Source organism: Talpa occidentalis, unplaced genomic scaffold (assembly GCF_014898055.3).
Source record: "Talpa occidentalis isolate TD23 unplaced genomic scaffold, MPIMG_talOcc4v2.1, whole genome shotgun sequence".
Classification (NCBI taxonomy): Eukaryota; Metazoa; Chordata; class Mammalia; order Eulipotyphla; family Talpidae; genus Talpa; species Talpa occidentalis.
In genome coordinates, this window is record NW_026555331.1 from 101,031,963 (window position 1) to 101,059,209 (window position 27,247).

General features: G+C 39.6%; 1 protein-coding gene across 2 annotated transcripts in view; it reads right to left on the reverse strand.

The window, feature by feature from the left end:
- Positions 1–27,247, reverse strand: part of IGF2BP3 (insulin like growth factor 2 mRNA binding protein 3) — a 121,206-nt gene that overhangs the window by 23,335 nt on the left and 70,624 nt on the right. For both annotated transcript variants that reach the window (XM_054692423.1, XM_037509124.2), the window contains exons 4-8: positions 19,044–19,095; positions 18,866–18,929; positions 8,323–8,604; positions 3,086–3,220; positions 1,695–1,817 (exon numbers count right to left, since the gene is read on the reverse strand). In XM_054692423.1, coding sequence (XP_054548398.1) covers positions 1,695–1,817; positions 3,086–3,220; positions 8,323–8,604; positions 18,866–18,929; positions 19,044–19,095 — 656 coding nt within the window. The remainder of the gene's footprint in view (positions 1–1,694; positions 1,818–3,085; positions 3,221–8,322; positions 8,605–18,865; positions 18,930–19,043; positions 19,096–27,247) is intronic.

Genomic DNA, 27,247 nt, shown 5'->3' on the forward strand with positions numbered 1-27,247 from the left:
ATTTAGATCAAAGCAGGCTAGAGAAAATATCAATCCATCTCGACTAAATTAAAAAATGATTCCTTGAAACCATTTAGACAACTAAAAAGTTAAAATGCAAGAGTAATATTCATAAAGTCCCCACTAGCCATGTTCTGCTGAAGCTTCAAAATTCACTCAGATGACATCTGAGACCACCTACATGGGAGCTAGTCAACAACCTTGAGGGGGAAAGCAATGGGAAATATTTACCATGGAAGATAAGACCCAGATCGAAAGTCTCTGGGACACTTGTAGAGCTCTCCTCCACATTCCTAGAGGTAACTCTCTCACCACTAGCAGGCTACCTTAAGCTCAGCTTGAGGCAGATAAATGGGATATATATTACTCCTTAACTATTTCAAACTTGCTAAAAACATAGACATCTACAAGATGAAGGCTATTTGTCTCGAATAGCCTAATATTCAATCTCAACCCACCCTCAACCCTGCCACGCAAGCATCATATATTAACGTTTGTAAAAACAGTTGCTTTTAAGATTTTTTAGTTCTAAAGTCCTTCCCTCTTCCTAAGCATAAACTTTGAAATGGGATAGGATCACTTATTATATTTATCACTTTGATTTTTTTTCTTCTTTGCAACCAAACAAGATTTTCCTACTTCCTTACCACCAGCAGCCTTCTTGAAAGCCCCTGCAATTGCCTCAGTCTTTCCCCTACCCTCTTAGTGATTGATCTCTTCCAACTTCAACTTTTTTGAGTACCCTGATGAAAAGTAAAGATAGCCACCCCAAGAAAAAAGAGGAGCCTTTCCATATAGTTTCAGAGCATTCATGGACCCTAGATGTGTAAGACAGCCTTCAAGGCGATTGCCTTCCCAATGATGTATGTCCCCTCCCACAATAAATGGAGCTAATCTGTGTGAACAATATTAGAACAATGGTAGAGGATAACTTCTGAGGCTAAGGTGTGAAAGTCAGTGCCAGTTCCATCTTGCTTTTTCTGGGATCAGTGACTCTGGAGGAAGAAAGCAACCGTGGTTTGAGGACACCCAAGCAGCCCTGCGGAGAGGACCTGTGGTGAGAATTGAAGCCTCCACCAACCAGCAGCATTGGTTGTCAGCAACATTAAGAAACCTTCAGCCAGAGCCACCTCATTAAGGTATTCCTGAATTCCTGACCCACAGAAACTAGATAATCAATAGATAGTTACTATTATTGTAGCTGTCAAATGTTGGGATAATCTTTTATGCACAATGGGTAATAAATTGGGTTGTACATTTCAGCTTTGGGAATAAATATCAGAAAACCTGACCAAGACTTCAGCTAAGAAATAATGAATGGAAAGTATTTAGTTTTTCTTGCCTCACTAATGGGAACAGATAATGCTTTCAATGTAGGGTAAGAACAGTCAGTAGCAGTAGACTGAAGAAGAAACTTAGGTATAGCAGGCCCTCTAATGACATCATTTCCCACAATGTCAGTCAAGATTTTCTTTTCCTTGTCAATGTTATAAAGAAACATGTGAGGACCTGCTTTTATTATACTTCATTTCACTTAAAGTCAGTTTCCAAGAAGTTACTGATGACATTGAAGACTTACTGTATGCTCAAACCACTGTAAAACAGGAGAAGTTATGCTTAATGTATTGTACCCTTCAGCTCAAAAACAGTGTTTGAACATTTTCTAATTCAAAAGAAAGCAAGGCAGTACTTACGGAGATATTGTGATTTTAGTGTCTGTGTCCTGCTCAATTTTTTTAAGGTTTCTTCCTTCCTTACCAATAAGACGACCAACAAAGTTATTATGGGCTAAAATCTTCAAGGGAATCTCTTCTGTGCTGTAAATTAAAAATGATCATGAAATCAGGGTAACAAAACCTACTCTTGGTGAAAAGTCAATTTTAAGTAAACATTTACTCCCTTCCTACAATGCAGGAAGCTTTACACTAGGTAGAGTTTTAAAACTTGCTGACCATTAGCCTACACTCTAGCAACACATGAATAGAGAGGGCAAAAAAATATTAACAAGTATTTGGATTCAAGTTAATTTTTAAAACAACTTTCTTTCATTTACTTCAGGGAATATCTTTCCATGATGAATTCTATTAACTCTTTGAAAATACCTCTTTACTCAAATGTGTATTGCTAAACTCACCAACTCCAGGACACAATGTACAGATGCCAAATTGTATGATTTTATTACAAATTTTAAAATACATACTTGTAGACACATGCACAGTTTTAAAAGGAAATGAAAACAGAAGAAACTCGACAGTGTTATGATTTGGGAGAAGACCTTGTAAGAGCAGGAAGGGGGTTTCACTCTTCATTTTGTACCTTTCTGATTTTCTAAGTCACATACATATTGCTTAAAAAATATTAGTGGGTTATCTAGATGGTAGGGGTTTTATTTTTCTCTGTACTGAAAAAGAATTAAAATTATAATACAGCACAATGTAAGACCTTATAACTAAAATATACTCAATGTATTTTCAAGGAATCTACAAATTAAGTGTTGGTGGTTATATCCTGAAACTCGCTCACTCCAGTCACTTAATCTGAAGTCTCTTTTTACACACTCACTGTGCTACATGCTCAAGGCAGAGCAGAGCCCAAGCTCCACACACAGTTCCTGTGGGACAAAAATTTAGCCTTCCAAGTGGGAATACCCAAATCACGCTCCCATTTCGTAGCACAGGATTAGGGTTCTCTTCACCTCCATGCTCCCTGTTGCTGCAGGGTGGGGCTGAGCAGATGCTAAGAACAGTGGTCCAATTAGTTCTGAGTCAAAGAGTGAGAACTGGGGGACTATGCCTTGGGTAAATCCCGGGGCACTTCCGGGACATTGGGTGGGCTTCCTATGCCCCCCTTTTGCTGCCTTCTACAGATGGAATATCCCATGAACACCACTCACCCCATATCCCAAAAATGAATGAAATATTTAAAAGACTTAAGCTTTACAACCAAATAAATAATGCCCACCACTATAGCTCTCCAGGACAGCTCTTCCCTTTGTTTGTGGTAATTCCCAAGAATTGTGTCATAGAAAGTCAAAATTACAGAGCATGGCCATCAACATCTTCACAGGTTAATTCCTTTTACTCACAATTTTATATCTTGAGCTTCCTTATGCATAATCTCCAGAATAGATTTACAAGCCGCAGAGGTGCCTTCAGGGGTAGAAAGGATAGTAATGGATTTCTCAGCAGCACCTGCATTCTCTTTACGGTGGACATCAATTCTTATGGTGGACACAGGGAGAGAGGAAACGAGAGCTGTAAGTATCTATTCGGAATAGATTCTGTGATTATCCACTTTGAAGTGAGAGGACTTCTGGGCAGAGCAGGTGACTCACTTCCCTCAAGAGCACAGTGTTGAGCAACTGTCAAATGCATGCCTAGCGACAAACTTTTATTCCGGGAGCATACTTCTTCTTCCAGCCAAGGAGGGCCATCTTTTCATTGTGCCCAAGCTTTCTGTGCTTGAGGCTTCCTTTCAGATGCTACAGAACGAGCATCTCATGTCAAAAGCGCCTGAGTTCATACGAAGACTTCTTTAAAACACATGGGAACGGGAACGCATGCCAAGACGACTGGAGCTGGAATCACCAAACCAAGTTAAATTCTACATTCTCCACAGCATCCTCACATTATTCATCACACAAGATTTCCCTTGTCTGTTGCCTTTTTCGAGGCTCTGCTCTACATTTTGCTTCCTCAACAGAGGAAGTTCCCAACAAACAGGGACAGGAGCGGAACCAAGGAGATAGCAGTTACTTAAAAGCAAATGGCCAATAAACACATACACACTGATGAAAACAAGATGTATTTACTTCCAGACCTGCAAATATTTTGACTGGTAAGTACTGGCAAGAAAATGGGTAACAGGACACACCTAGGCTTTTGGTGGGAGTATAGAACAAACTGGCAGGACCTGTTGAAGCTAAAATGCTTACCTCCTCTTTTTGACTCAAGAATTCTACTTCTTGTACAATCTCCTACATGACGACTCACTAGTAGGTGAAGATGGTGGTTCTCACCCTTGGCACTACTGACATTTTGGACCAGATTAATTCTTTGTTGAGGAGGCTGTCCACATCGTAGGGTGTTTAGCAGTATCCCTAGACTATACTAGATACCAGCAGCACCTCCCTCTCCAGTCGTGACAAACAAAAATGTCTCCTGGTATTGCCAGATGTACACTGGGGTGGGGGAGGGCGTATCACCACTGGCTGAAAACACTGGCCTGAGGGTGTTTGTGGAAGCACTATCTGTAGCAGTAGAAAATGGGAATTATCGTTAAATGTGCACCTGGAAGAGGTAATAGCAGTATATACATAGCATACAGATGTTTTTAAAAAGTGGTAAAATTATGGATATAAACAGAAGAGGTGCTTGATCTTACATGAAAATACATATTATGATAGGCCTTCTCTTTCAAAACTATGGCTGTTATTGAAAACAAGTGCTATGAAGATACTCGGTTGTCGTAAAACAAAAAACACATCATGACTTTTCCAATGACCCAATGCACCCCCAACTTAATACCATCCTTTATTTACATACTTGTACACTTTTAATTAAATGCAGAATAACTGCTGTTGTTTAGAAGGTACAGGTGAGAAAATCAACTATCAAAAGAAGTGTGTGTTAGGGAAAAATAAGTACTTGTTAGTCCCTCTGGCCAAACACTAGAAGATAGTTATATAACTCGCAGCTATGAGATGGACCACTTCAAGCTATTGAAACCAAGGTTTTGATTTCATTTTCTTAAATATTTGGTTCAAAACTGCAGAGATGGGGCTTCCCCAAAAATAAGGCCAATTATTAAATTGTCAGAAGGAGAAAGAATGATTTCACTCATATGTGGAATGTAAAGAAACAAAACAAAGGCAACAGCCATAGCTAAACCAAAACAAACTCTAGAACCGTGGCCAGGAGGTGATGGGAGGCAGGAGGCCCACGTAACTGGTGGCGGTTACGGGATGGGCGGCGATGAGCATGGCAGGGACGCATACATTCAAGATGTGTGAACCTGTACCCCTAAGTCATACGCAGTGTTGTAAACCAATGTTACCTTTTGTAAATCAAAGTTATTTCAATAAAATAAAAATAAGGGCATTATGAAATAATTTACTATTCAAGAATTTAATCAGGCCACTCTAAAAACAACTAGGTGAAGCACAGGGGAATTTTAGAGTGGTGAAATTATTCTATTTGATACAGTAATGAAGAATATATGACATTATGCATTTATCAAAATCCATGGACCTGTACAATAGAGTGATCCCTAATGCAAACTAGACTTTAAAACACTGTGTCCAGATTTATTACTTGTAACACTGTACAACATTAACACAAGTTGTTAACAATAAAGGAAACTAAGTTTAGGAGAGGGAATAAATGAGAACTCTACAGTAAGTCCAATATTCTGTGAACATGAAAGGTTCTAAAAATTTGATTCTAGTGATTTTTTAAATTACTTAGTTATAAATTTAGGGGGGAAACATACAGGATTTGCATGGTGAAAGCTAGCTAATGTTGATAGATTGATAAATAAATGCAGTACATGTGTTTATGGATTAGAAGTATCAATGTAGTAGAGCTTTTATTCTTCTCCAAACGGACTCATATCAAAATCCCAGATAGATGAGTTCTAGCTACAAACATGTTTATGCTGAAAAACATGGAAAAGCAATAAAATCGCTATTTTTTGAAAGAGAAGTATAAAGTGGAAGGAATCAATTCACCCAATTTTAAGAGAGACAGCAATTAAGGCCACATCCATGTCTTGAATTTGTTTGGAAGAGAGTGAGACACAAAGATAAATGAAACAGAATAGTCAAAGACAAACCCATGAGTATATCCAGTGATTTTTACAAATATGAAAAAAATAGGACAATAAAGAAATGAGACAATAAGGGCTATCTAGAAATAACTAACATGTCTGAGACAGCAAGTCCCATCTCATGAACCACCTTTCCATCTCAGTGTAAGAATTGCTTATCTTCTAGTAGATAACGTGTTGAATTCCCTACATCTGATTTACCGTGTTAAGGATTACTAAATTCTCATCCTCTGAGAGAAGGGAGTGTTGTTTTACAGATTAGGTAGCCCTCTGAGGCCGTTCCAGAAACTGAGGATCTGATAATGACTAGTTTCAATAGCAAGAGTTAATTAAAATCCACTGGCAGAGCTTTACAAATGAATCATCGGATATAACAAAAACTACTTCCCTTCCCTCTCCATCCTCTATCCTCCATCTTCCTGCCTTAAATAAAACAAACAATTCCATTTAAATCACAGACGTTCTTTCTTCTGACAAGGAAATAAGTAGTGTTAAAAGAAACAGCTGTAATCTGCCATGTAAAAAGGAGGGGAAAACATTTAATAATTAGTTTCTGCAGGTAATAAGTGATCAAGGGAAGAAAGACTTTAAATTTTGATTAAAACCAGGTAAATTTAAAATTAAAATGATCTGGACTATGTTTCAACTCTTTCCTCCACCCCTTTATCATGAGGTTAAGGCCACTGATTTTGTGCAAAGGTAACCGGCACCTAATAACTGCTTCAAAGCAGGGAAGGCAGGTCAGCCTCACACCCCAGGCAAAGTGGGCACTCAGCCACCCCTGAAAACAATTCCTTTGTTTCCATGTAAGTAAGAAATGAGTCAGTTCAATTCAGGTCTGATGCCTATAGTGAATATGGATATCCTCATAAACAAGGTATACCTTGGGATTATGCTCAGTGAAATAAGCCAGAAGGAAAAAGAAAAATATCGACGGTTTCACTTACAGGAGGAATATAGGGGAACTGAATAAGAGATCAGTTATAATAAAATAATAAAAAACACAACAAAAATAGACAACTATAAATCAGACACATTCTGCAGGGGAGGAAGGAGAAGATTAAAACGAGGACAGGAAGAGCACAAGGGACTATGGAGATGGAGCACGGGTGAATTGGTGGTGGAAATTCTACAGGAACTACACCTGAGTAAAGAAAGCAAACATTGTAGAAAAAATGAACAATGATGTAAAGTATATATAAATAATTTTAAAAAGGAAAAAATATTAAAAAACAAACAAACAAGGTATACCTTGCACTATAGTTCCAGTTTCCAGAAAGATGCTGTTTAATTCTTTGAGCCACATAAAATCATCTTAAACTCAAAACGCAAAATAATTCCAAGACCATTTCCCCCACCCTTTTATAAGAAACGACACAAAAGAAGTTTGTACACAGCCTCTTCTCCCTAGTGCACTTACAGTTCTTCAGGAAACATGGCAGCAGCAGTTCCAGAGATGTGCCTGGTAGCCCCTCACAGAACGAGGGGAGGGTAAATTCATTACCAAACTTCTTTAAGTCAAAATATCCACATACAGCATTAACAGGATGATTAATGAACCAAAACTACTCATATAATGGCCCTGGAGCATATACAGTGACAATGCATCTTAGATATGTTTAAAGGCATTAATATAATTTACATAGAGTCATTTCACTCATTTGGCAAATCTACAAGCCTTTTACATATCAGGCAAATGGTAACTACTTTCTGCTCCTGAAAAGTTAGCTCCTTAAAATCTGCATATTAGGAGCCTCCCCGGTGACGCAGCGGGTTGACCGCAGTGCTGTGAAGCTGTCGGCAGCCTGTGCAGCGCAGGTTCAATTCCTGGCCGGCCAGGGAGATTCCCACATGGCACGGCAGACCTCTCCTGTCTCACCCGCTGCTCCCCTCAGCAGTGCTTTTGCTCCATCTGCCTGTTCTGCTCCCTACTTTTTCTCTGGTGAATCGTCTCACCCTACAGTACCTCTGGCCTATACCCCAGCTCTTGTATAAATAAAATCTTTTTTTAAAAATCTGCAAATTAAAACTATCAAACAGCATCCCAAAGAAAAGGTCATTTGTAACTATGTGGCTTAACATGGACTAAATTGGGACCATAAACTATCAGGACTGAAAAACTACCTCTCTATTGGACCCAGACAATTACTTCCAAAAACACTGAAGGCAGGTATCACCGAAGGTAGGGGAAGTAGAGAACAACCTAGAAGCTGCCCTTTTGTTCACCAGAGCCTCCGTCATCAGAAGTGGATTAGGTATCACCTGTTTTCCATTCACGTGTGAAAATTTGAGGTTCCCTTTGAAATTAAAGTTTAACCCCAGATTTATATAAAATGAACACTAAGATATCAAATCACAAGGTTCTTCCGGATTCCCAAGTACTGTACAAGAAAGGATCATAACCATGTTCAGAAGGACACCAAGTACCAGAACAACATACTCTTACTAAGATTCAAGGGGGAAGACAGTAACCAGCTTGACCTCAGGAATACTCACTTAGACTGGGTTTGTTTGGTGATATTCCGAATGGTGGCACCTTCTTTTCCTATAATGGCTCCAACAAATTGGGTGGGCACCAGCAGCCGCAGAGGCAAGTCGCAGGGCTTCTGCTTGGATACGGATCCCGGAGACCCCTGCCTCGATGAGCCTCTCTGCCCAAACCCACGGCGACCCCGGGGCTGCTGCAAGGGGGTCGGCTGGGCAGACGCCTCATCAGGGATGTAGGCCACTTTCAATGTGAAGCTCTCCAGTTGGAATCCATTCAGTTTGTCTAATGCTCTGTAAGTGGACAGGGAACAGGGTGTGGGAAGAACTGTATAATAAATCTTCAGCCAAACAATATCCATCTCCTTTTCCACTCGGGATTATGTTGACTCTAAATTTTCTGAATAAAGTCTCTGAACACAAAGCAAACCCAGAACATACAACAAACCCCTCCTTCCCTAAATTTGCCTTTCAAGCACACACTCAAAGAAAAAAAAACATCAAATTTCCAAAGGACACATTTGTCATCTACCAATGAAAAATAAAAAGGAAAAATTTTTGCTAAACTTTTGCTTAAGCTATAACCCACGAGGTTGGGACAGCTTAGGAGTAACCCAAACAGCATGAGAAGTTTTCATCCTGCCTAGTCTTTCCAAATAAGGACAGGAGAAAAAAAAAAAAAAACATTAGAAATATATACCACCCATATATATATATATATATACACACACACACACACACACACACACACACACACACCCCACATTCATTGCACCCTCTTAAAAATACAAGTAATTAAAACATTTTAAGAATCAAAGGATAAAAATCTTTGAGCCACTTATGGAGATTGGTAGAATTTAGTACTCAGGATGATCAATTACTCAATAAATTCTCAGCACCTATTATGAGCTAGTTCCTGAGAAAACAGCAGCCCCTGACCTGGTAGAGTTGATGACCTGAGTTGGAGCACAGAGGCAGGGCAGTAGTATACAAACAAAAAAATGAAGCCATTTCCTACCTTATCCATTTACTTGGAGAAGAGCTTTACTTTTTTTTCATTTTTGAACCTTATTATGGAAAAGTACTCAAATCTTAAGCAAACATCTCAAACTTTTCACACAGTAACATGAATACCCAGATCTAGAATTAGAATACAGCAGTATCCCAGAAGTCCCGCCAGTACCTCCTTCCAGTAAATGCCCCTCCCCTAGACTTCCAACACCAAAGATTAATTTTGCCTGCTTGCAAATCCTACATAAATAAGTACACGAGGGCACTTGTTTTGTACTTTCTCACTGTTTACTTATTACATATGTAAGATTCCTCCAAACCACTGTGGTCTACCTTACTTACCTATTTTAAAAGGGAGAAGTGAATAAAAAATTAATAAAGAAGATTATGACCAAGATGTCAAAAGTACACATAAACTTTAATAGCACATGTGTCCCAATACACCACAAAATGAAAAATAAAGGTCCCTCACTTCCCCTGGGGTTACAGGGTTTCTCAGATACTTTGCTCAGATTCTGTTCCAAACAGGCCCTGAGTTCAGCTCAGGCAGGGAAACAAAAAAAATCTCTCCCTAGCTGCTCAGAGTAGTCATTTTTGGTTCACATTCTACTTTCCTTATTTGACGATATTTCAATTTTCCACTTAGATGGGAAGGGGTGGGGGGGTGGAGGGGAAGAAAGATGGTCCTAGCATCAAAGAGCACAGAAGGGCATGGGCTTGGAAGGCAGGCCAAGGCAACCAGCCAAGATAGGCTGACAACCTGAGAAAGCAGAATTGTGCTATCTTTGCTCATTTCAGTCCCACTACATTGCTGTCCCACATTCCTAGGACATGAATGAACTCATAAAAGATCTCAGCGATACAGAAATACGAAAGTAACAAGAAATTTCTGTTACTATCATCAACTCTAAGACCCTTCTTAGAATCACTGTTAACCTCTGCAAATAAACCAGTCCTTTCCATGTTTGCACATGTGTACATGTTTAGTGCCATATTTAAAAACAAAACTGGGATGATATACACAGCTTGTAGCGTGCTTTTTCCCCAAACACACTGTATCTTAGAGTATCTCCATGTGATTTCTATGTCAGAGGGCATTTTTCTCTTAAGTCTCGCAGCATGGTACATAGCACGACTTATTTTACCAGTGTCCTGATAATTTAACATACTGCTCCTTGGTTCCTCCCTCTTCCATTTTTCTTAAGGGAAATGTAGATTAAGACCCGGGCCTCCCCTGGTGGCGCAGCGGTTGAACGCTGGGCTACGAGGCTGCCCGCAGCCTCTGCAGCGCCGGTTCATTCCCCGGCCACCAGCGAGGGTCCCCCCCCCAAAAAAAAATACACCAAAAAACCCCTAAAATATTTGGTATTTCTAAAGGAAATAAAGCTGAAATTTATTAATACTGATGATGTTTATTCATTATAGAAGTTTTGAATTGCAAACTTTTCAGTGAGTGAAATATTCATTAAAAACAACTTTCAATTTTCTTTCAAAGGCCAGGATAAAGAGATCATTGAACGGTCTTTAAAAAAAGAAAGCTGAAGCCAATGAAGAAATCAACTAGACTACAGACATTAAAGTCAATACATTTCACCACACTCTCCTTTCTCACTATTAAACTGATTATTGCCAGGTTCAGAAGAGAGTAAGTAAATTTTGACTGTGGAACTGTTAGGAATGTTACACAAAAAGGGTAAACAACTTGTTTCTTGATTGAGAGAGACAAACAGGCAGACACAACAGACATCCTTCTCTATGGGGATAAACAGATAAACATGTATGTCTTTAATGCTTCTATGTATTCTGACGCTATCTAAATAAAATCACATGTGTCCCAAGAAACCACGCATTCCACTTGGCATTGGCATAAACTATAACTTGCAAACTTCATTGTGCTGTTTTGAAAAGACATTTCTTTTTTCTTTTTTTAAGATTTATTTATTTATACAAGCACTGGGTACAGTCAGAGCGTGGGAGGGTGAGAGAGTTCACCAGAGCCAGAGCGGGGAGCAGAACAGGCAGACTGATGAAGTACACTGCTGAGGGGAGCAGCAGGAGAGGTCTGCGCGCCATGTGGGACCCTCGCTGGCGGCCAGGGATTGAACCGACGCTGCAGAGGCTGCGGGCAACTTCACAGCCTAGCGATCAACCGCTGTGCCACCAGGGAGGCCCAAAAAGACATTTCTTTGAGGGGATAAGATTGTCTCATTCAGGAGGTCAAATAGCCTGGTGCTCCTGTACCCAGTGCAGAGTCTAGACCCCCAAAGCTCCAAACTCAGGTTGTTTGTCAAAGAGAAGACAGCACATACTGTGTCCCAGGCTCTAACTGCCAACTAAGCAGTTAGAGATCCTGACCCCTCAAGCCACAGTGCTCCATAATTGGACACAGTTGAAAATGTACAGCACTGCAAGTCATGGCTCTCTCATAACGAAAGATTCTACATTTCTGAATTCTCAGTCAACCACTGAAACTTTTCTAGGCATAAAGCTTAATATTCAGCTGTGTCATTTGGTGGTTTGCTGAATTCATGGGAAAAACATATTTTCATTAAACTACTGTATATGCAAGCTGTATGATGAGCAATTGTAACTATTCAAAACATGAATCCAATCAACACAAAAATGTTTATCCAACATTTGTATAACTCAGAGAGTCCTGTTTCCCAGCATTACTTGATGGCTCTGACACCATTTTTAAGAACCATTAGGAAGATGCTGAGTCGTTTTACTAATTGGTAGCACTTAATTGTATTCTTAAGAAATTTATTGGGTACTTCACAGTTTCAGCTGAAAGGATGCTGAGAGAGTAGTTAAACTTAAGCGGTATAACTCCATGACAAGGTAGGGGCAAAGAAGAAATGAGACAAAGAAATCAAACTGACCCAAGGTTACACACAGATGTGAGGGCTAAAAAAGAAGATGGCCTAGAGACCAGAATTCAAGTCCAATTTGAGCAGTAAGTAGGCATGCAACCGTTGAGAGGTCATTTCCTTGCCAGGCATTAACATGCCTACAAAACTGAATATTTACAATTCTTTTCAACTCTAAAATTGCATGACTAAGCTCCTTTTTCTTATTCCCAGACCTAACTGCTGTATGTATCACATGGGTTCTAACAAAATGAGGTTTACACATTACCGAGATATTGGACAAGTCTGTTTTCTCCTTGTACCAAGAATAAGAGGTTGAGAATACAATTTAGTAGTAATTACTGAATGCCTGATAATATCACTTGCAGGGATCCATCTTAACTTAATAATCATGTACAAAGTCCAAATATTTACCTACAAAGAACTTCATTATGTCTAACCTGATTCTAAAATAAAATACTGGAAACAGTCTATATGGATGTGAAGTAGGTATGGATATATATAGACTGTGATAGGAACAAAATACTGCAGAGAGATTACAAACTGTACAAATATAGTTAATGGAAAGATAAACCACAAAACTCCACAGGATGAACTTTGTAACTTAAAGAGTTACAGCACACAGAGGGAACAGGTCATTAAAAGGGAGAGGACTTGGTGTAGTGCCCCACTTGGCCTCCAGGTCTTTCACAGCTTCCAGCTGCACTGTGCTGTGACCAGCATTTGGTCTGTAGGAGAACACCAAGCAAGATTTTGTCATTTTCAGTGGAAAACAAGGGTGGTTACTAACTGTAGGACCATGTACTTTGGTTCTGGATCTGCTGGCCCTTTATCGTGAGGCACCAACTACTTAAGAAATAAGATGTTTTCGGGCCTCCCCGGTGGCGTAGCGGTCAAGTGCTGGGCTGCAAAGCTGCCCACAGCCTCTGCAGTGCCGATTCCATCCCTGGCCACCGGCGAAGGTCCCACATGGCGCGCAGACCTCTCCTGCCGCGCCCGCTGCTCTCCTCAGCAGTGTACTTCGTCGGTCTGCCTGTTCTGTTCCCCGCCTGGTGAATTCTCTCACCCTCCCGCACTTCTGACTGTACCTAGTGCTTGTATAAATAAATAAATCTTAAAAAAAGAAAAAAAAGAAATAAGATGTTTTCATATCCATGAAACATACATGAAGAGGAGTATTTTAAGAAGTGAAATCTCTGATAAATTCAAAACTCAGCATACTAGACATGCTTGTAAATAAGTTTTGGCATGAAACCTTAATGCCTCTTCTCTGAAATATGAAAAAACAAATAAATAATTAAAAAGTGATGATGCATGGAACAAAGTCAGTAAGACTCCATGGCATGTTTAACAGTGGCTAACTCTGAATGGCAAGGAATTCCTTTGTCTCACTGCTTTATCTGTTATTTCCTTCTCCATAATCTTCTATTTACATAAATTTTAAAGTTTAAGGGTGAATTTCCTATGCTGTTTCAAACACCCCCAACTATGACTTTGTTGGGTCTTCTAACTGCTAGAAAAGGATCTGCACTGATAGCTTCAAAATATAAATATTCCTATACCTTAACAAACATCAGAAATAATATTAAAGAAAGCAAAGCATAAGAACTAAGTGCCCCATACTCTAAAATGTCATTTTTTTTAGTCAGATATTATAAATCTGAATAACATCTGACTTGGTCCTGGAAGACTGAAGGAACTAGGCATTCCAAAGACCCAAACATGTCTTTCTCTAAGGAACAAGAAATACTAACATAATTCTGTTTTAATGATTTTCATTATTTTTATTAATTGTATAATTATTTTAATAAATTAGTGATTTAAGGTTTAAAAAGCATATGTATTTCCTAGTAATGTGTGTACCTTTTGATGTTTCTTAGCCACAAGGTGGCAGGAATTTCCATGTTATATTCTGTCTTAGAGATACAGCTTCATAGAGAAGTCATTATCCCCTTAGAAGTGGTGTTAACAGATTTTAGTTACAAAAAGAAGCAATCAGGCCTCCCTGGTGGCACAGTGGGTTGAGCGCAGCGCTGTGAAGCTGTCCGCAGCCTTTGCAGCATGGGTTCTATTCCCCGCCAGCCAGGGAGATACCCACATGGCACAGCAGACCTCTCCTGTCTCACCCACTGCTCCCCTCAGCAGTGTTTTCAGTCGTCTGCCTGTTCTGCTCCCCACTCTGTCTCTGGTGAATTCTCTCACCCTCCCATGCCTCTGGACTGTACCCCAGTTCTTATATAAATAAATCTCTCTAAAAAAAAAAAAAGAAGCAATCAAAAAAGCTTTAAACTAGATCCCTAACTCCTGAATATCAGTGGTCAGTCATCTGAACTGAAGCACATGCAAAATACAGTATTATCAATTAAAAAATGTTGGGAAAATGCTTAAGTGCTGCTAACTTTGGAGATCTTACTACCTTTTTTTTTTTCTTTTTTAAAGATTTATTTATTTATGCATTCAAGAACTGGGGTACAGGCCAGAGTTACAGGGGGTGAGAGAATTCACCAAAGACAGTTAGGAGCAGAACAGACGGATCTACTGAAATACACTGCTGAGGGGAGCAGCAGGCGAGACAGGAGAGGTCTGCTGTGCCATGTGGGTTGCTCCCTGGCTGGCCGGGGATCAAACTCATGCTGCAGAGGCTGTGGATTGCTTCATAGTGTGGTGCTTAACTCCTTGCGCTAGGGGAAGCCCCCTTACTACATTTTAGGTATTGAGAAGTATTTTGAAAACATTATCTTAGTTTCTCAACAGACTCATAAGCTAAGGGCTGTATTATTCCCCATTTTACAGATGGAAAAGTAGTTCCATCTGTAGACAGATTAACTTGACAAATGTCACATCTAGAAAAGTGTAATTAGACTCTAGAATGTATCCTCTTAGCCTTTATGTTTTATTCACACCTTCACAAGCACAACCCAGTTAACACAGACTCCTAAACAACTGATGCTGAAGAAAGAAATAAACTAAAGTATCATCCCTTATCAACTACTTCAAGATGTACAGTTTGGATGGCTTGCCAAGGAAAGGGTATGGAGAAATCAGGTTACTTTAGCAGCTGCCAGTCATGCTGGAGACCACAGAGCAGGCTTGCAGGACTCAGTGGAGCAAGTCCTGGAGAAGGCACCAGCCTTCCCCCAATTCAAGCTAGCCCAGAGCCAGTGGGTAGAATAACCAGTTTACTATCAACTGGGTGACTTTGTGCCAAATCATTTGATAAGACCATTTCCTAAATATGTGTATATATGCACAAATATATTTGTTTCTTGTCAATTCTCATTTTGTATTGGCAAAAATAAGCTCAGAGATATTAAGGTTACAGAGTGCTGCCTGATGGCAGGGTCCACACGTTTCCCACTACTTTCTAATGCCTCTCAGAGTTAATTGTTACAGAGTGAGATTGTACTCCATGTTAAAAAAAAAAAAAAAACCTTACTAGAAAACTTTAATTTTCCTAACATTACACCATGAAACTCATTTTGTACTCTAAGTTTATTAAATTTTCTTTGAATAATCTATCATTTCCTAATTTACTTTGCTCTCTAGTTCTTGGGTGGCGAGGGGAGAAACTTCAGTATTCCTTTAATTCAACTTGATTTGGGCATGAAATAAAATCAGGTGGTCACATCTCCAAAAGCTCTTTCATCATCAATGAAGGGAGAATGGGGACTTTATCTTTATTCATTGGATACTTTTGGTCAATAGTTGGGACTCAATAAATGTTAACTGACTCATTATAAGGGTCATGATGACTATTTTCCTAAATAATATGTCCTATTGATTTGTTTAGATTATCTAATTAGATAAATCACACCTTCCTAAAAGGCTTTTATTCCCTCCTGGGGATTAACAGGAGACTGCCAAGGTGTAACAATCACTAAAAAGTGCTTTTAGAAATAAAAATTCAGCTTGTGGGCCTCCCTGGTGGCGCAAGGGGTTAAGACACAAACTATGAAGCTGTCCGCTGCCACTGCAGCAGGAGTTCGATCACCAGCCAGGGAGATACCCACAGGGCACAGCAGACCTCTCCTGACTTACCTGCTGCTCCCCTCAGCAGTGTATTTCAGTCAGTCTGCCTGTTCTGTTCCCCACTCTGTCTCTGGTGAATCCTCTCACCACCCCCCCCCCACACACACCTGTAGCCTATACCCCAGTTCATGTATGCATAAATAAATAAATCTTTAAAATAAAAAAGTTCAGCTTGCTGTCATGTTAAAAGATACTTCCAGCAGTATTATGCCTTGAATAGGCCATCCACCCTTCTTGTGCTTGTACTCTTGGTGCGTTCTTTGGATTTTTTTTTTAAAAGATTTATTTATTTATGCACACAAGAGCTGAGATATAGGCCAAAGATGTGGGGGGTGAGATGATCCAATGGAGAGAGTGGGGAACAGAACAGGCAGACAGACTAAAACACACTGCTGAGGGGAGCAGCGGGCGAGACAGGAGAGGTCTGCTTCGCCATGTGGGTTTCTCTCTGGCCAGCCGGGGGATAGAACTCATGCTGCAGAGGCTGCAGATTGCTTTATAATGCGGTGCTTAACCCCTTGTGCCACCAAGGAGGCCCAACTTTGGAATTTTTTTTAAAGGGAAGGATGGATATGAAATGCCAATGTGTCCCTACAAAAGTTCACTGTATGTCTCTCCAAAGCTATGTAGATTCTATCTCCAACATACATTCTCCCATAAAATTATAACTATTAAATTAAGCATTTCCTTTATGTCACCTCACATTTTTTCAAAGAAGACTATTAAGACAGGCCTCATATAATTTCCAGTTATCATTAGGTTTAGCATATTAGCCCATATTTTCCCTATAACAAAGAGCTAACCCTATGAGATATTGATTATGTAAGACAAAGTCTTTGCTTTCTCACTGCCCTCACTTTTATACCCCAATCTACTGGGGGTTTAAAACATAAAATTTTTCTGTTCATCTTCTTTCATATGGTTGTAGAATGAAGTTAATAACAAGTCAGTTTGCTTTATAACTCATCACAATTTCTAATGTTCAAAAACCTCATTAAATTAAAATTTTAATGGTATATCCAAAGAAAAATAGAGTATTTTCAAACATAATTAAAATCCAATATTAAGACATTAAAAGTGAATCTCATGCCTCACATACGAGAAAGAATGAAATTAACATTGATTAGATACTATTTTCCACCTACTATATTAGCAAAATTGATAAAGCCCCATGTTAGGAAAATAGAGAGAAATGGAATCTCACAAAAAGCAGATGGGAATTTAAGCCAGTTGAAGTTCTACGAATCTAACAAAGTTAGATTCCACTATCTAACAAAATTGTAAAATGTACATAATCTTGACCCAGTAAGTCTACTTGAAATTTAACCTATAGCTATACCACACATGTGCAAAATAACATAAGCAAAAGCGATTTACCACAGCACTGCTCACAACTGCAGAAACTTAAACATCCTAAATATCCAACTTGGGACTAATAATAGTCATTCTATAAGCATACAACTAAATTCTATGCCACTACAAAAATTCATGTTTCTGTAAAAAACGAGGGGAAATACATGCATGTATCTGCCTTTCAGGTGGTTATCTCCAAGGAAGAGAATGTGGTAACTGGGATCATATTGGAAGGAAGATTTGCACTATATATCTATATCTATCTATCTATTGATATCTGTATCGATACATCTAGATAGATATAGACAGATAGATATAGGTACATAAAGATATACCTCTTTTACACCTTAAAATTTTTTTAACCATGAGAATATTACCAATTTCTAAAATACATTGATATCAGGTAAATTTCCATTGCCTTCCTGCCCATACCTTCTTTTCATAATCCCTTGATCAGTGACTTTGGTATCCTAGCTGAAGTCCCACTCTTGTAGCTAATTTCACCTTTCCCTTTGGGGCTCAGGGTCAGCCAGCATGGTCACCTTTCCAGAGAACAGTCTGTTTCCAGCTACACCCTATCTGAAGATGGTCAACCTTCCATGCTCTGAGACTCAGCATCATGCTTAGATGCTGAATACCTCATAGACCATTATTGCTCCATGTCTGTGTTCTGAGCAGGTCTGTCAAAAGTAGTAACTATGGGACCCTCACTGTGTCTCCCCAATACTCAGTCACTCATTAAATCATTCCCAAGCTTTAAGGATGATCCTTTAATAGGGGAGACTGACCTATAAAGTACTGCCTATCGACTGTACTGGAATATACTTTTTCTATCCATCTAAAAATAAACAATAATGGTTCAATGTGCACACTTCTATATGACAAAAGTAATCATTAAATAAACAAGCAAAAAATACATAGAAGCAGCAGAAAGATTTAACATTTAACACTTAGTTTGAAAGAGAACCAACTTACCAGCTTTGGACAAAATACCAAGAAGGTATATATCATACTAACAAGAAAAAAGTCTATGTAAGTTTGCAAAAACACCCAAGCCTGGAGTTTTTTGCAAAAAGGATGAAATCAAGCTTCATAGTTTAGCACTCCATTATTGGTTTAAAAGGTACATTTAAAATGTAATAAAACTTGAACCAATGAAGATTCTTATTAAATACGCAAACTTAATGAACAAGGACATACTTAGCAAAAAATAGTTTATTTCTTCTACCCAAAATATGTTACTCAACTTAACCTAGTTATTACAGATAGATAAAAAGTTTCAAACTGCTTACTGTCTAGCTTGGTCCTTACTGGAATAGGTTACATTTACCACTGCAGTTTCCGAGTCAGTGTTCACTAGAAAAAGAAAAAAACGAACAGAAAAAGATAATTAGTAACAGAAAAAGATAATTAGTTTACTTTCTACTTTCTTCCTTTTACAAATTTAAAAGCAATTGAGAAGACATGTACCTTGCTCACAGCTTTCCACCACGCCATACTGTACTAGTAAACTATCCAGCACCTATCAGGAAGGAGAGACAAAATTAACAAATTTTGAGTTCCCTAAGTTATTAGCAAGGGCAGGACTATATTTTAAAATCACCAAGCAACCGTGATGGAAAGAGCCAAAAAAAAAAAAAAAAAAAGAAAAGGAACTGGGGTACTGGACTGCAGAAGAGGGAGAGAGGCACCAAAGAAATCATACACAGTGGGATTCTCTCCTGGCCTCTCCCATAATCTCTGACTCTAAGCTCACTTTCTCTGGCTAACCAAGAAGTAGAGAGACCCAGCAAAGTGCTCAAAGCCACAGCCACCTGGTTCCTGAGGTTGGGGAAAAAGCTGCATGTTTGTCACATACACACCATCACCTTGTCATGTTTCCTCCTTGTGCAAAATCTGAAGGATTTGCAATCTTGAAAATGTTTTCTGGTCCCCAGGACACAATGAACCATTAAGAACACACCAAATAAATTTTGATGGTAATTTCATATTAAACTTGAAGCAATTTCTTAGAGAAAAGAATATTAAGTGGCATCTTTTAAGATTTTACTTTGCCTACTTATTTCAGTTTGAAATTTATAGCAAGGTTTGTCTGGCAATGAGCTTTTTTCCTCTCATTTTAAATAAGGTTAACACCTAGTTGTGAATGAAAGTTATGGTTTTTGATAGTGAAATTTTGACATGAATTCCCTTTGAATAGGGCCTACCAGTAAAAGCATGTTTAATTACAGCTACTATTGTAACAACAAAGCCTAATTTTTAATATTTAGATCAGAACACTTAATTGACTACATAAAATTTCACTGGTCTCTCTTAGCCACTAGATTTTATACTTCATGTGAATATTTTTTAGCTTATTGGAATTTTGGGGTTCATTGTACTATTCCCCACAGCAGGTACAAAAAAAAATTCAAGTATTCCTTAAGTGAACTGAATACTTCTCAAGAAGAAATTCTAATGTAGTTTATTAGCAATGGTTATTATAATAGTGCTCACCTATTTTAGAGGTGAACTTGCTATGCATGTAATATTGATCAGAGACTGATAAAGGCCAAACCAAAAAAAAGAAAACCTCTCACAATGCCACCCAAAGATATAATAGGCAACATATAGTTCCTTAAAATTAAAAAAAAAAAGCCCGCTTATATTCTTGAAACAAAAAAACCTTAATACCAAAAAACATTTTACATGTAAATTAACAGAATTCCAACAAGGTATTTTAATTCACTCTATTCTAAATAATTATAGCAACAGAAAAGGTATATCCACCATTTAAAATTTGACTTTTAAATTAAAGTCACTAATTAGAGCTTTGGGACAACCTGGATATCTGCAGGGGGTGGAAATGATGTGTGGGGGAGGGGTGCCAGGAGCAGGGTGATAACTGCCAATTGGATGTTATTTTAAATAAACACTCTTAACTCTCCCTAGAAGTAATTTGTCAGTAATTAAATGGGTTAGTCTCCACTTACACCACCTTAACTTTTGCTACTCTAGAGAAGATACTACAAAATTTAAATATCTATGATTTATAAACAATGTTGGTTAGAGCTAAAATTCTCTTAGGGACAAGTTTTAGGGATAATCACAACTGAGGAATGGGGGAGTACTGTCAATATTGCAATCAAGTTTCCAAATCCCTAAAGGGTTTCCAAGCACCAAATGACTGAGCAGTGTTACAGGAATCCATTTTCCTTCAATCTATTGGGCAGGAGTGTGTGAAGTATGTCAAGAAGAGTCACCAAATTGGGGCCTCCCTGGTGGTGCAAGGGGTTGAGACGCAACCTATGAAGCTATCCATAGCACAAGTTCGATCCCTGGCCAGGGAGCTACCCATACAGCGCAGCAGATCCGTTCTGACTCACCAGCTGCTCCTCTCAGCAATGTGTTTCAGTCAATCTGCCTGTTCTGTTCCCCACTCTGTCTCTGGTGAATCCCCTCCCACTCCCCCACACCTCTGGCCTGTACCCCAGTTATTGTATACATAAATAAATCTTTAAAAAAAAAAAAGAAGGAGTCACCAAATTATATCATGCCACTCCAACCACTGAACTCCCAAAGAGTAAATACAAGTCATTCTTGCTAAGTTCTGATATTTTGACACATCTGGATTATCTAGGAAGATAAGACAAAAGTTCCTTTTATCAGTCATATAATCATCTACCCAAGTTCTTGTCTCCTCTCAGTTCCTAGAACATCTTGTATTTTCTACCTCTCCCATCAACCTCAGCCACAAATGTTTCTTTAAAATAGCCGTGTTTAAAAAGGTAAAAACAAAAAAGATTTCACTGTACATTTCCAACATTTTCACAAATCTCTAACAAGCCAAAATTCTCATACCAAAATGAATTTATTTTACTCAAGCCAGAAAGGAAACATTTCTTTATGTTTAGATAGGTTTAAATTCCACTAGAAGGGGAAAAGGGTATCAAAACAAAGCCTCAGCGGAAATGTCTCAGTGGAATTCCCCTTTTCTTTTTTTTTTTAGATTTATTTTTATTTATACAAGAGCTGGGGTACAGGCCAGAGTCGTGGGAGGGTGAGAGGATTCACCAGAGACAGAGTGAGCAGCAGAACAGGCAGACGGACCGAAAGCACTGCTGAGGAGAGCAGCGGGCGAGACAGGAGAGGTCTGCTGCGCCATGTGGGATTCTCCCTGGCCAGCCGGGAATCGAACTGGTGCTGTGGAGGCTTCGGACAGCTTCACAGCGCTGCGCTCAACCCGCTGCACCACCAGGGAGGCCCTGGAATTCCCCTTTTTATAAGTTTAGACTTTAAAAAAGGGCAATTGTTCACCACTTTTAAAAATTATCATTTGAGGGCCTCCCCGGTGGCACAAGGGGGTAAGACGCAACCTATGAAGCTATCTGCAGCCACTGAAGTATGAGTTAGATCCCCGGCCAGGGAGCAACCCACATGGCACAGCAGACCTCTCCTGACTCGCCCACTGCTCCCCTCAGCAATGGATTTCAGTTGGATCTGCCTGTTCTGTTCCCTGCTCTGTCTCCATTCCTATAAAATGTCCAGAACAGAGAACTCTACAGAGGAGATTAAGTTGTTACACAGGGCAAGGTAGAGTGGGAGGGTGGAGAGCAATTGCTAAGTTTCTCCGTGAGGTGACAAAAATGTTCTAAAATTGACTGTGTGATGGTTGCGCATATCCATTAACATCCTAGAAATCATTAAATTGCACATTTTATTTAATTTTTTAATGTCTATTTATTTATTTATTTATTTGGTTTTTTTTGGTTTGTTTGTTTTGTTTATACAAGCACTGGGTACAGTCAGAAGCGCAGGAAGGTGAGAGAATTCACCAGAGCCAGAGTCGGGAGCAGAGCAGGCAGAAGGACCGAAGTACACTGCTGAGGGGAGCAGCGGGCGGCAGGAGAGGTCTGCGCGCCATGTGGGACCCTCCTCCGGTGGCCGGGGAGCAGCCGGGGATCGAACCGGCGCCGCAGAGGCCGCGGGCAGCTTCGCAACCCAGCACTCAACCGCTGCGCCACCGGGGAGGCCCAAATTGCACATTTTAAATGGGAAAGTTCTATGGCATGTGGATTAATCTCAATAAAGCTATTAAAATAGCTAAGATCTATATTACTAGAAAAAGGTCTAGAAATATTTAACTTTGAAGTATTATTAAAGTTCAATCTAGTACACAATTTGATCAGGTTTGATATTATGTGTATACCATAAGTCCATTACCAAAATCAAGATAATATGGTTTCTTCAAACCCTTCTTCATATCTAGCAGCCTTGCTCATTACTTCATAGAACCCTAAAGTCAAGACAGATGAAAAATTATCACAGATGTTAGATGAATAACTATTTCCTCTACATCACCAGTCCCAACTCCACCCTAGCTGTATTTTAGCTGATCCTATGGGCATGGAGTATAATTCATGCTTTGCAGATAACCCTTCTGTTGATGACTTATTCTGTATCTAGTCACTAATCAGGTTTATCACCTCTGAACTTTGTGAATCAAGGAACTCATTGGTATCCCTACCTCCAGCACACCACACCATAACTATCCCCCTGCTGCAACTTACTATACTTCAGTGTCCTCAGAATGCTGATAAAAATTGTCCAAACTTCAGCAGGAATAGGACATCATCAATGATATGGTACCACCAACCCCTCCCATCATCTTCAATATATTCCCCAAACCTAAGCTCCAAGTCATACCCTCAATTCTGACTAAAGCACCGCTCCCTTCTGTTTCCATAGCACCTGAGTTGATCTAACCCCAGAAATGAAAGCAATGCCATTTTAAAATCTCTTCACTGATCTTTAGTCTCCCGTTAGACTGGTGATTATTATCCTCAGTAATGTGATTATTTGTCAGGTATGTCCCAAGCAATCTATTCCTAATAGTTACATTGGTTTCCTTGCTTTATTGTTATCACACATAAGATCACAAATTCAAGTCTTCCACATTTGCCTTATATGTTTCAGATGATGAAGGAACACTGGGCATTACAGTCTGTGTACCCCTCTAGCTACACTCTGCAAGTGCCTATGGAAATGAATCCCCACTTCCATGTAGACTCTCTGAACAGTTGCACTAGTCTCGAAACTTCCTAAGGGAAGGAACCATATCTTAGTTACTTGTGAACCAAATGCTTAGTTCAGTGAAGAACCAAAAAGTTAAAGGGTTAAAAAGAAGTAACAAGGGACTCCCTGGTGGCGTAAGGGGTTAAGCACCACACTATGAAGCAATCCACAGCCACTGCAGCAGGAGTTTGATCCCCAGCCAGGGAGAAACCCACATGGAGAAACCCACAGACCTCTCCTGTCTCACCCGCTGCTCCCCTCAGCAGTGTATTTTAGTCAGTCTGCCTGTTCTGTTTCCCACTCTGTATCTGGTGAATCCTCTCATCCACCGTATCTCTGGCCTGTACCCCAGCTCTTGTATGCATAAATAAATAAATCTTTTTTTTAAAAAAAAAGAAGTAACAAGATAGTTTTTGATGTAAGAGCAAAGGAAGCCAACTTTAGTTTCATTTAAAAGACTAAAAACAATTTCATTTATCATGAATTCATATTAAAAAGATATGGTCAGGGCCTCCCCGGTGGCGCAGCGGTTGAGCGCTGGGTTGCGAAGCTGCAGCCTCTGCAGCACCCGTTTGATCCCCGGCTGCTCCCTGGCCACCGGAGGAGGGTACCGCATGGAGCGCAGACCTCTCCTGCCGCTTCCGCTGCTCCCCTCAGCAGTGTACTTCGGTCCTTCTGCCTTCTCTGCTCCCCGCTCTGGCTCTGGTGAATTCTCTCACCCTCCCGTGCTTCTGACTGTACCCATTGCTTGTTTGCATGTATGTATAAATCAATCAATAAATAAATAAATCTTTTTTTAAAAAAAAGATATGGTCAAGTCATAAGTATTATAAAACTGCAATAAAATCATAAAATTGAAATCATGATATTTAATGCTCTCTTGCCCCAACACACACCCCAATAACCTTCTAAATACCAAAAAAGGACTCGGACTTCAGGGAGACATTATCAGGAAAAAAGTCATTTTAAATACCCATCATTTCAGTAAGAATGGGGAAAACTTCACAGAATCAATTTTGAACTCGGTATATGGAAGTGAAGGGAACTTCCTACAAGGACAGGTCAATGTGTTTTATGCAAACAGGAACCATTTTTTTATAATTTTTTTAAAGATTTATTTATTTATGCATGCAAGAGCTGAGGCACAGGCCAGAGATGCGGGAGCTGAGAGGATTCACCAGAGACAGAGTGGGGAATGGAACAGGCAGACTGACTGAAATACACTGCTGAGGGGAGCAGTGTGCAAGACAAGAGAGGTCTGCTGTACCATGTGGGTTGCTCCCTGGCCGGCCAGGATTGAGCTCCTGCTGCAGAGGCTGTGGATTGCTTCTAGTGTGGTGCTTAACCCCTTGCACCACCAGGGAGGCCCAAACAGGAACCATTTATGAGGTAAGGGAGTGGGGGGAGAATCACCAAGAACTTGTTCTTTTATATTTATTCATGAGAATGTTTAAAAAAAAAAAAAGAAAAACAACTCTGTATTGCATTTTCAATAAGCATTTCTAATAAATATTGATACAAAATAATTAAAGAATGGTATCTTAAATTTCTCTAAAGTGTTACCATCATAATTATTTGGATAGAATTCAAGCCATTCCCTCACATGAAACTCTGAAAATGACTTTCATATCAAGGTCTGCACACAAAGACCAGATCACTGACTATCTCGCAAGCCATGCTGCATGTCATTTTTATCACTGATTAAACCCAGTGTGAATCTTAGCTCCCATCACACCACACAGATATTCCAGAGTTAGAATGCATAAAGAAAGCCTTGTAACTTCCTACTCACTCTCAACTTGCACAAGTTAGGTCCTCCAACATGGGGAGAAAACAATATCTGAGGATTCCATAAAGTCATGTGATCAACAGAATAACCAAGAGACAAAAGTCCCAAGTTACCATCCACTCATAGAGACCGCTACAGACCTCTGTGCACAGAATACAAATAACAGCTCAGGACTCCAGGGGAGTGGGGAGGGAAGTTTATTCAGAATGTTTAAGATTTAACAACTATGTCATATTATATACATTTCTCCTGTTACTGCCTTTATAGTAAATGGCAACACCATGCTCAGTGATAGTTATTACATATATGCCAGATGACTTAAATTCAATCTTAATTATTTCATCTGCTGGGGCCTCCCTGGTGGCACAAGGGGTTAAGTTTCAGCACTATCAAGCTATTGCCAGCCATTGCAGCAGATCCCTCGCCAGGGAGCTAACCATATGGTGAAGCAGACCTCTCCTGTCTCACCCACTGCTCCCCTCAGCAGTGTATTTCAGTGGATCCGCCTGTTCTGCTCCCCACTGTGAATCCTCTCACAAACATACTCACCACCACACCTCTGACTTATACCCCAGTTCTTGTATGCATAAACAAAATTTAAAAATTTCATCTGCGGGGGCCTCCCTGGTGGCGCAGGTGGTTGAGCGCCGTACTGTGAAGCTGTCCGCAGCCTCTGCAGCACGGGTTTGATCCCGGCCAGCCTGTGAGAGTCCCACATGGTGCGGCACACTTCCTCTGCCTTGCCCACTGCTCCCCTCAGCAGTGTATTTCACTCAGTTTCACTCAGTGTATTTCACTCAGTCTGGTCTGTTCCCATCTCTGTCTCTGGTGAATCCTTTCACCCTCCTGCACATCTGGCCTGTACCCCAGTTCTTGTATAAATAAATCTTAAAAAAAATAAAATAAATTTCATCTGCACCACACTATAGATATATAAAGTCCATCCAAAAAAAAAAAAAAAAAAGGCCCACCTAACACATTACTCTGAGCCAGACAGATGCTTTTTCTTTTGTCACTGCACTAGACACCAAGTCATTCTCCAACCAATCTCTCAATCTCAATGTCTATCACCTGCCTTCCACCCCACCCCTGCAACATTGTCCTCATATTCAGATTCGCTCCCAAATGTTTGTTCTCAGACAGCTAGCCCTGCATTGTCCAGTGTAAGCCACTAGCTGCGTGGGCTACTGGTACCTGAAATATGACTAATCTATACTTCACATGTGCCAAAGTATAAAATTTGAAGATTTTGAAGATTTAGTACCAAAAAGGTATAACTGCATTTTTTAGAAATATTGTGTTAAAAATTAAATGTTTTAGGTATATTTCATTAAGTAAAAAATTAATTTTCACTTGTTTTCTTTTTCACTTTAACTTGTCTACCAGAAAATTTTAAGCTGTTTTAGTGCCCTACATTATCTTTCTATTGGACAATGCTGAACTGCACCGATTTTTTAAAAATCTGAGCTAATCAAGTCACACTCTTGTAACTAGAACCTCCTTGATATTCTAAGAACCTCTCTCAGTATTTGGGATAGGATCTAAAATCCCTAAAAGTGCCCTGAGGGTTCTCTACAGCCTGCTTATCACCTAATGCTGCTCTATTCTCTCCAACTTCCCTGGTCATTTTTCAGTTATGGGTGATAGTATTTGGATGCTTTCTAGAAGCTGTACCATGCCAGTTTTACCTATTTAAACTCATTTAATCCACACAATCCCATAAGCTAACTTCATATTTTACAGATGGGCAAATTATAGATCACAGACAAGAAGTTAGCAGTGTTTAAACTTAGATAAATAGTTGAGTGATTGAGAAATGACTTAAATCCCA